The sequence below is a fragment of the Rhopilema esculentum genome, chromosome 15 (assembly GCF_057945365.1).
Source record: "Rhopilema esculentum isolate cy_ngs chromosome 15, ASM5794536v1, whole genome shotgun sequence".
NCBI classification, from domain to species: domain Eukaryota; kingdom Metazoa; phylum Cnidaria; class Scyphozoa; order Rhizostomeae; family Rhizostomatidae; genus Rhopilema; species Rhopilema esculentum.
Window position 1 is genome coordinate 8,982,760 of NC_142829.1, and position 9,965 is coordinate 8,992,724.

At 34.3% G+C, this 9,965-nt stretch overlaps 1 protein-coding gene across 5 annotated transcripts; it reads left to right on the top strand.

Moving 5' to 3' along the window:
* The first annotated feature begins 2,166 nt into the window (after positions 1–2,166).
* Positions 2,167–5,566, top strand: LOC135685565 (protein ripply2). Of its 5 annotated transcripts, XM_065201543.2 has the most exons (6): positions 2,167–2,357; positions 2,592–2,682; positions 2,990–3,102; positions 3,437–3,497; positions 3,816–3,889; positions 4,015–5,561. In XM_065201543.2, the coding sequence occupies exons 2-6, from the start codon at positions 2,659–2,661 to the stop codon at positions 4,211–4,213; spliced, it is 471 nt and encodes a 156-aa protein (XP_065057615.2). In that variant the 5' UTR covers positions 2,167–2,357; positions 2,592–2,658; the 3' UTR covers positions 4,214–5,561. The 5 variants fall into 5 exon arrangements, with proteins under 5 accessions (XP_065057615.2, XP_065057618.2, XP_065057617.2 ...); XM_065201546.2 differs by lacking the exon at positions 2,592–2,682 and having other exon boundaries at positions 3,440–3,497; positions 4,015–5,566; XM_065201545.2 differs by lacking the exon at positions 2,592–2,682 and having other exon boundaries at positions 4,015–5,562.
* Positions 5,567–9,965: the final 4,399 nt, after the last annotated feature.

The following is a 9,965-nucleotide window of genomic DNA, read 5'->3' on the forward strand; positions in this document are numbered from 1 at the left end:
TGATTTTGTTGCGTCGGCCTAAGCGATAGTCATGAATGAAATCGTTTTTCATCAAAATTCCCAGGTAATTTCATCAAAATTCGTTGAAGTAAACATGGTTTGTGAATTGTGAAAAAACAAGAATAATTAAAATTTGAGTTTTCTTGTTAATCTGTTGTTTTTGACTGTTAATTCATTCATTACAATCTCCTTCAATATAAATGTTTCTGCTGGCTAGGTTTGAGACGCTGTATTTTCTAAACAATTAAAAATCGGGGTCATGTTCCACGGTAGATTTGTGGGAAATTTATCTGTGTAGGGCTGTAGTTAAAAAAATTTGAAATTTATCGCAGCAGATTTTACACGTTATTTTTTTAACGGAGGGTGGTAAAAATGCCCAATTTTCGGCTTTGGCCTAAGTTTGTTTACACTTTCCGGGACCGTGATTGGCTTAGCGGCGAGAGAGACCACGTGACTTAGCGCAAGCTCTCAGCCAATCAAGATTTGAGCCCTATGCTTTATCCCCCCCCCCCCTCAACATATCAGTGGCTAACGCCGCCACTGTTTGTGATTCCATCCCTGTGCAACGGCAGTATCCTTTCGGGTGAAGGAGTAGAACAGTTTTGCAATACATAACACCTTTCATTGAAACAAGGCGATACTTTCACGACCCTCTGTATTATAATCCTTTGGTGTTTTGAAAAGCCAACAAAACGGATTGCAGTTTATATTCATAACATATCAATATCTCAAACACCTCGGCATTCACCAAGAGGATGCAAATTTCTGGCCTATTGCAAAACTTTACGGACGTTATCGGACCAGGCAGCAATCAATTCTTTTAAAAGTGCTTTGATATCGAAAGGAATAAGTGATGTTGATATATAGTGACAAAGGCTTAGGTTCAAAAGTAACGAGACAAATTTAAATAACTAAATTGGCGATAAATTGTTTTACTTTTTGCTGGAATGAATATTTTTAGATGCAGATTTAGAAATAATAAGATTTGAATTCAAGTAAATATCAAACCATATTGATTTAGGCTTTTATTATGTTTTTCAGGCACTTCATCAGATTTGCAGACAAACCAATTTATAAGAACATACTCTTTTTCATCAAAAAAATTATACTATAAAATGAGCTTCAAAATCTAACTAAGATGAGAAAAGAAACTAAAAACAAGCCGAGGCTTACATGTACGTTTGTTCAATAAACTAATGCTTAGCTTCCACTAATGACGTGCAGTAAGGGACTTGTTTAGACGAGTATATTGTAGCCTTTTCAGATAGCTCATAGGGCTAGAACGCAATCCAGGAAGATATCAAGGGTGTTGATTTTTCTAAGAACCGAAAAAGGTTGGAAAAACTTCACCTCAAAGCTTTGAGCAAATTTTTAACTGCCAGCCTGAAGCCAAAATTTTATGGTTCTTGAAAAAGTGGGAGATAAATGTGAAGAGTTTCAGCTACTTGTATAATAAGACTTATCTTTTGACTGATAAAATTTATCTCATTAGATATAGATTGTAAATTCGTGTCTTAGGTATAGGATTGATTAAATTCGAGGTAAAGGATTGAATTTTCCTAGATGAGTAGTAGATGATTTGAGATATTTCAGTAATTTTTCACGGCTTAGAGTCTGGATTCTTAGCTTGATGGCTACCATTTTCTTATGCTCTTAAAATTAACAATACACTTATACAAACTACAGTACAAAAACGATACAACAGGGGCATGAATCTTCATAACAACCCTGTGGGCATTCAGAACTATTTTAAAGTCCATTCCAAAAATGATGCTTGGCAAAAAAGATGCAGGGAGAGTAAATAAATGCCATGCTTTAATTATATGGCATATTCAAATGGCATGAATAGTGTGTGGAGCCATGGCGGAGGAAATGCAAGGTGGCAAGTGAATACCATTTGGTAACTACCTTATTTCATCTCGTTTAGTCACGCGATTATTTTTAAAGCAGTATAACGATGAAAAAGTCAAAAGTATCTCTACAAATACATCACTAAGGGGTTTACATACATCAAAGCTTTGAGATTGGATTTAAAACCCCTTTTTCGGGTCTGCGTGCAGAACCGCGCGTATTCCTTGCCTAATGAACTCGTTCACATGGATGGTCTTAACGACCTTCCGCGAAACACCGTTAAGTCACGCGACGGCGGTTTTGACAATTCTCTTTTGCATTTTGTGTCATTTCTAAAGATAAAAAAGCATTTCTACATTCTAATGTGAAAATAAAGTTTTCAAACGAGTCTGAGAATTGCCATCAATGTTGTTCAACGTCCTAACAACTTCACCTTAAATCAGTTCGTGATACGCCGAGAGTGCATTTCGAAATCCTGGCGCCAGTTTTCGCACCTTCAATAACAGGTATTGCTTCCAAATACAATTTGCTTATTCAGTTTTCACACCTTAATTTTCATAATTTCTCAACATGTATTGTGTACGAGCTGTTAAGACTGTGAACAAAGAACACCTCCTATATAAACGGCCAAGTTGCTTCAGAGGACTAGTAGAAAGATCAAAACTTAGAAATAGGTCGGAGAATTTTGACTGGTTGCTAAAAAAACACCTTTTCGAGTTACTGCACATTACAATCCGCAGGTATTGAAGACGAAAGTACTTCTTATTGGTGCTGTTGTTTAGTTTTTGTCGCCGTTAAAGTAGAAAAATGGATCTATATCAGTTTTCCAAGGTAAGTTTTTTCTTTAATCTTAGTCATAGCCTGATTAATTAATATTTGTGTCGTAGATTATTGAAAAATGTGATTAAAAGTTAAAATTTTAACAATAATAACTTTTTAGGAAAAATCGTATTTCCTTTTTCATCAAAGTGATAATTTCTAACATCCATTCTTCGACCTTTTTTCAGCATTGTAAACTACATTCGGAACCATTATCTTATATATGGTACAATATAAACTTTTCAGCTTCATTACTCATAGTTTATTATTCAAAGATAACGATTATCATGATTATCATAACACATTTGTTTTACTATAGGGCTGCTTCTGTCTCGGGTGCATGGAAAAACAATGCTACAAACGCTCATATCAAACACAATATAGGCAGCATGGCCACTACAGACAGTACACTAGAAGAATTTCGAGAAACCAGTATGTAATTCAGCATTACAATTTTTCAAATTTTGTCTTGATTTAACCTTCGAATTCCCGTTTGCAAGGAAACATCTAGACATGAATTGTTACTCTGCTATTACTGTTACTCTGCTTGTTGCTTGCTATTATTTTTTCTTGGATTAAGACATGGTGGATAAAAAGTAGCAAAAAGTGTTATCATAGAAAAAAGTTTTTGCAACTCAGTTTATGAACACTAGTTTGAAATTCTAGTTGATAAAGATGTGGCTTTACAAAGAACACAACTCAACACTAAAGCTTTGCATAAATCTAATCTTAGTGTAAGTCTTTAAAATGTTGCTTATTTTTCCAGCAGTAATAAAGGACTATGGAGACCTTGGACGGAAGAGGAGAATAGGACAAGTATTAATCAGGTAAGATACCATCCTAACTTACTTGGACTAAAAACATGATAAAACAGTTTAACTTGGTTTACATCTCACGTGAACTGAAATTTAGAATTATTTGCATTTTCTGATGACTAAGAGGACAATTTTTATCATGATTTGTATGAAATGTTCCACAGTCACTTAATTTCTCAAGATCTCTGTTTCTTATTACTATACATAATTATCAAAAATAGTCATAGTTATATAAACAAGTTCGATGTTTGGTATACCACATCTCTTGATTCAAAAAGCTACAAATGGTTTGTTTATTGTATTCTTATTATCTATCTTCATTTGTTTCAGGAGTGTCAATGGAATCAATTTGAAAATAAATCGTTGGCGATACAGTCTGTTCCGCAGTTTAACCACCCTGTAAAGTAAGTCATTGCACTTTAAAATAGTGTTTTTTACAAGAAACGTTTTCGCAATCTTTCATTATTGACCGTTTTATAATCAGTGTTTGTTTTTTACAAATCAATAAAATGGAATATCTTATTTGCAGACTAGTTTGGCCAAAGAAGCCGTACGATTATATGTACTCTGAAGGTGAAAAGCTTCTTCGTGATTTTCCTGTACAAGCCACATTAGAATTCGTCTCAGATGCAGACTCTGATTCTGAAGATGATGATTATGATGTTGACGCTGAAGATAATTCCTTAACTATGGTCACAAGTACAACTGACGTTGTAGAAAAGAAGTAGGCCATTATTTGCACAGAATTTTAGCCTTCGCGAGTGTACTCCGTGTAAGAAAGATTGAAAAATATGGCGGAGATAAGGTACTAGAAGCCATTGGCGATCCTGGACAGACACACAAGTAAGAGCAAATACATGAAAACAGGATACAAATATATTCAAGAATCAATGGTGGAATTGTATTTATTCAAACAGCAGAGATATAAAGATTCAACTGGAATGTAGGGTTTATTTACAAAATATGGACATGCTTGTAATCTTAACCAAAAAGCCTAAAAAGACAGCTCTGAAAATGTATAATTAGTTAGAATACGTTTGTATTCCATGGTAGAAGTCGTCAAGAGATCAAATCATAGCCTGGTCAGATTATTAACACAGATTGTGATAATAGGGGATTTGTGTAGAGAACTATCTCTTCAATTTTAGATGCTAGTGAATTTGAAACGATGGTTTGTGTACAAACTAATAATAATTTCTAGGCTGAACTGTGCTAAACCTATATTAGCATTTTTTATATTATTGGGTATCATAGTATTTATCCAATTAATACAACCTATATTAGCATTTTTGATATTATTGAGTATCATAGTATTTATCCAATCAATGCAATCTATATTAGCATTTTTGATATTGAGTATCATAGCATTTATCCAATCAATGCAATCTATATTAGCATTTTTGATATTGAGTATCATAGCATTTATCCAATCACATAGGAATTAATGAAGTTTATATTTAGATCTTTTTTAAATAGCATTTATAAGATGATACTGGCACCGTTGCATCTTGTTATATACATAATTCTGAATGATAAATTTGATATAATGAAAGTCTAGTTGTATAGAAATTTTTATGAGAAATTTAAGAGAAAGATGAACTTAGATAATTAGCACAATTCTTATTTAGACTTTTTCTACCTGCATCAGGTTATTAAATAAGGAATTAATCAAAGAAAAAATCCACTGAATACTTCTGGTTTTTTAATTCTGTCTCATCTCTGAAAAGCGAGCGAGGGAGAATTTTTGGCTTGTGGTTTCACCTTAAGTTTGAAATTAGGAAAGTTTTTTTGGCAAAGAAAGGTTAATGAAAAATTTTCCGAAAAAAGATGCTCGTATAGATAATTTTAGATTACAACAAATGAATTCACTGAACAGAAATACACAACTAACAATGCCTCAGCAAAAAGTTTGCCACAAAGGGTACTGGCTACAGTTAGAAGATAGATTTCTCATTTTAGTTTCTCCATTTAGAATTGATGGCACGGGCCGTGAAGATTCTTATTAAAAATCCAATTCAATTGACAATGGTATGATCTATGAAAATGTGGGCATTGTCAAAACAATTTTTGAAAAATAGCAATTACAGTTATAGCAACATCATCACATCAGCTAGAGAAAGAGAAAAGTTAGAGTTGATGAAAATTGGTTTTTTTCTTGGTGGAAAAAGAGCATGTATTTTTCGTAACAAAACTGGTATTTTTTCAATTTCTGAAAAAAACAGAGACGTAAAGCCAACTTATTAAAATTCACAAAGAAAAAAAGTTCATTGAGAGGTTTTTCCACAAATGACTCTGGCTCTCTTGAACCAGTATTGATGCATATTGTTACTTCATCACTTTTAATACTTTCTGTTGCTTGTAATTAAGGACAGAGGAGAGAAATGTGTGTTTGGTAGATGTTCAGAGAAATCGCAATGGCACTCTTATGAAGTATCCTTTCCTATGAAAATTGCATGGGCCATTTTGCCTTGATCAATTTTACCTGTTTTTTCCAACTATGTTCCAAGACCAGCTGTAAACTGCGGACCACTCCGCACAGAAAGAATCCGCTGAGTAAGCTACTATAGAATATTTTAGGTAGTCTTTTTTCGATATCGTTTCAAAAATTGAGGTCTCATAGGAGAATAGAATGGAGAACAAAGCAAACTTGTCAACTGTAACATCTACTTACTGAACAAATATAATAGAAATGATAACATTAAATTCGATAATTTCATGTTGATTAGCTTAATGCTTTTGTTTTCTACATCACAATGCTCTATTACAATTGTTTACGTCTACTGATAGGTGTTCCAAGCTATACAACTATTCAACATAAAGTCTCTATATTTTAGTTATGTCACTACCCAATATTCCGGTTCATCACTGCACGTTAAAAATTAACACTTTAACACACGGCCTAAATTCTCAAACCACGAGATTCTAATCTAACTTTCATAAACAACATCACCTCCCACCAAAGCCAAAATGTGAAAACAAGAAGATAGAGTAGCTACTGTTGTCTAAATATTGCATTTGCATCCTTGCTTGACCTAAAACCATATGAAATTTAAACCTAAAAGGTGATTAATGACGTAAGTTAGTATACACCTTCTTGCACCACCTTTGCTGCCTTTTTAAAAGAGGTCTTCTATTTTGTAAAGTACATCTAATGTATATTAACTGCAACTTATAATATGCTATATCATAAACACCATATTCGTGGTAATAATAAGCGAAGTAAACATTTGTGATCAAAAGCAAGTTTGTGCTTAGCATGTTGAGTATGTTAATCATGGATTTGAGATAATAAATAAGACATGTCTGAATCCTGAATCCATCTGTGAAAATCGCTCATCAATTGAAAGGGTGCTTTTAAACATTTGTCTTTATCCTTCTCTTGTTGAACTTGGCATGGTCATCTGGGTGTAGGCAGCATTTATGTCCTTGTTTGTTTTGTATATAAATGGACAGAGGAAGCTATTCAGCATCATGAAAAAGTTGCACCAAATTGACCTTATGAAGGTATCCTGATCATCCCAGCAGTACTGCTCTCTGATAATATCATGAATCGAATTACTAATATATGGCATGGAGCACAATGAGAATACGCTGACAAGCATCACTGCTGTATACGTTTTCCTCTTTTCTCTTTTGTATCTTGCCACTTCTTGTCTGTTCGGGGTTGTACTTCTTCTAGCCCTCCCTCTCACCTCTAAAAGCTTCGGTTCATAGCTCACGATTTCTACAAACACACGTGCAAAGCTGTAGGTAATTATTATGAACACGATAAGAAAATACAGCATTTTTACATACTCGAAATCCTCTGCATAGAAATGTCCAATGGTTGATGCTTGAATCCAAGCTCCTCCACAGACCAGGGCAACAATCAGGTACCGCTTACACGAAGCAGTTTTATAGTATATGGAGACATTGGAAATCGAATGATACCTGTCAAGACTTATTAGTGCAATGTAGGTTAGTTTCAAGCCAACACAGAGGTTAAGTAAGGTGTTGGTCTTTCTTAGCAAAGCAACGTCGATCGTTCTCTTGAACTTCAATAAGAAGCAGAACATAATGTACATTGGCTGTGCAGCTATCCCCATAAGTACATCACTGACCGACAAGGCACCTAACAGAATGTATGACGGTGTTCGCAGGTATTTAGCCCTTAGCAGGATGAAAATGGAGATGGAATTTCCGACAACAGTTGCAAAAGCAATAACACAGTCAATTGTTAAGAAAATTATGACGTTTGTTGCCAGTGTTTTGGTAAGGGGGTGCTTTAAACCCCAGCAGTTGAATGTGTCATTGACTCTCATGTCGTTTCGATGGAGGCAATCTCTTTGCGTTTTGATTTTGTGGAATGATTTGCTTCTTCAAAATGGCAGGTCTTCAAAATGGATGTTTTCATACAAACCTTTGAAATTACTGGACTAGTTTCACCTCAAGGAGTCTTAAGGCCAGAAAACCGATTGATAGCGTCATACCACTGTTACCCATCCACATTTACTGATCTTATTTAAGTTATAAGTCTGTTGCCAATTACTTCGATTGGCTTAAAAAAGAGCGATCGAACTTTTATAGGCAAGACAACACAAAAGACGCGCCCTTTTGGTGAATTAGCATAAATAACAACAGCGAAACCTAGGTCATAACCCTACTTCTACAAGTTTTCTTTGCATTGCATCTACAGTTGAACTTTCTATATTTTCAATTTTTCAAAAGATTTTACTTTTTTCTCATTGTTACTGAGAGCTGACGACAAAAACAGACGTCGTCAATTCGCTCGAATGGCACCTGAAAGTTACTTCAACCAAACTGATTCTAGATTTACTCACAAGAATCTTAAAGGCAACTATTTTTCTTCAGTCAACCGTTCAGAGTTAAGAACAGGCTTTGCAGCGTGTTGATGATCAAGAAAACACTCAGAATCAGCCTTACGATCCGATTGGATACGTAACAATAGGTCTATTGTGTAGTCCAGCCAATGGGAAATTTAAATGGCCAGTGAAATGCATCGGGACATAGTGCTTATAGAATACTTCCTCAACATGTCACAGGTCAAGCTGAGCAGAAGAGAGCAAGTGATCGCCGAACGGATAAACGCCTGATCTCAGTTTCTTGTAATTTTCCTCAAGCTGATTTTCTGTGCCCCTTTTTTTATTAAATTCTTATTTCAACACGATATCCCATCAGAAACCTAAATACAAGTTATGATAAGCTAAAAAACTAATAATGGAAGACAAAATTTAAGAAATTATTTAATAATATGTGTGAATTGAATTTGACGTCTGATCTTCTTGGGAGTTGTGTTTTATTTCGGGCTTTCTAAGCTCTTCAAAGGAGCTTTGGAGATTTTGAAAAAAAAATCGCTATTTTGAAATTTGCCTGATTTCTGAATGAACTTTATTTCTCCTAAATTCCTATATAAGGCATCTAGCTTGTAACTGCTTTCTTCTCATCTATGAAAGCTGTATACGGTATATCACCTTCTTTGGATTAAAGAGCAATTTAATCTCAGATAGGGAATTGGGTAATAGGATAATTGATAATTTTAATTGATAAGGAATAGAATATCCTTGTAAACATTGTTATGTCAATACACTGTTCAAATGCAGCGACGCCATATTGAATTATTATGAAGAATTTTTTTAATCATTCTAGACTAACATGGAAAATCTTCTTACGACGAGCATTTAGGTATCCTATGATACATCACCTTAAATTATTGCACTACATGGGATAAGATTGCAGCACTTTGTATCTCTGTAATTAATAAATTAGAAAATTAATAGCAACTTGATAATATTTCCAAAGCAAATTGAATTCTGCTATTTTAACAAAATATGAGTTAAAATCAGAATCTATTTTATGTCTAACATTTGCATCTAAATTAACCAAATTTACGAGAGCTTTGAAAAAGGGATTCCATTCCTCGTTCAAATTGCTAGAAAACTGAAGAATATGTTTTTGCTATTCAACTTTTTTTTATGAGAGTGCCACTATTTTGGTAAATGAGGACAAATTAGTTGCTCATGACCTGGGTCAAAGGAATGAATAAGTCTAAACATGTTTGAACGAGTTCTTCGATGTTTCGTCCTAGCCAAGATGTTGGCTTATGTCAGTTGACATTTCTAACTGCTCCATATGCAATCCCCTCTATTATTCTTATTCTCTATAATCTAAAAAATTGCACGTCCTGAGTGCTCCTTTTTAAATGTGTTTTTGGTTATAGCAAAATCTACACTATGTATGACCCCAGGACTTTGGACGAGATTAATAAAAATTCCCAGCCACGTGAGCATGTTCTCAATGGCTGAAATATTTGTAAGCGACCACTATTAAGGTTTTGTCAAATCCGATAGGCTTTTTCCACAAATGTTGACATAAAGCATTTTTGCAGCTGTATACTCTGTTTCTGTCTGATTACTTTGTACCAACTTGCCTATCGCAAGGTACATTCGACGATTGGTATAAAAACATACGTGAGAAAAGGAT

What these genes read in the sequence shown, in the direction of transcription:
- LOC135685565 (XM_065201543.2), top strand. Translation starts at nt 2,659, where the DNA reads ATGGATCTATATCAGTTTTCCAAG. An exon ending in AGAAGAATTTCGAGAAACCA is followed by an intron (nt 3,103 to 3,436) that starts GTATGTAATTCA and finishes TTATTTTTCCAG; the next exon opens with CAGTAATAAAGGACTATGGA. An exon ending in CAGTTTAACCACCCTGTAAA is followed by an intron (nt 3,890 to 4,014) that starts GTAAGTCATTGC and finishes TCTTATTTGCAG; the next exon opens with ACTAGTTTGGCCAAAGAAGC.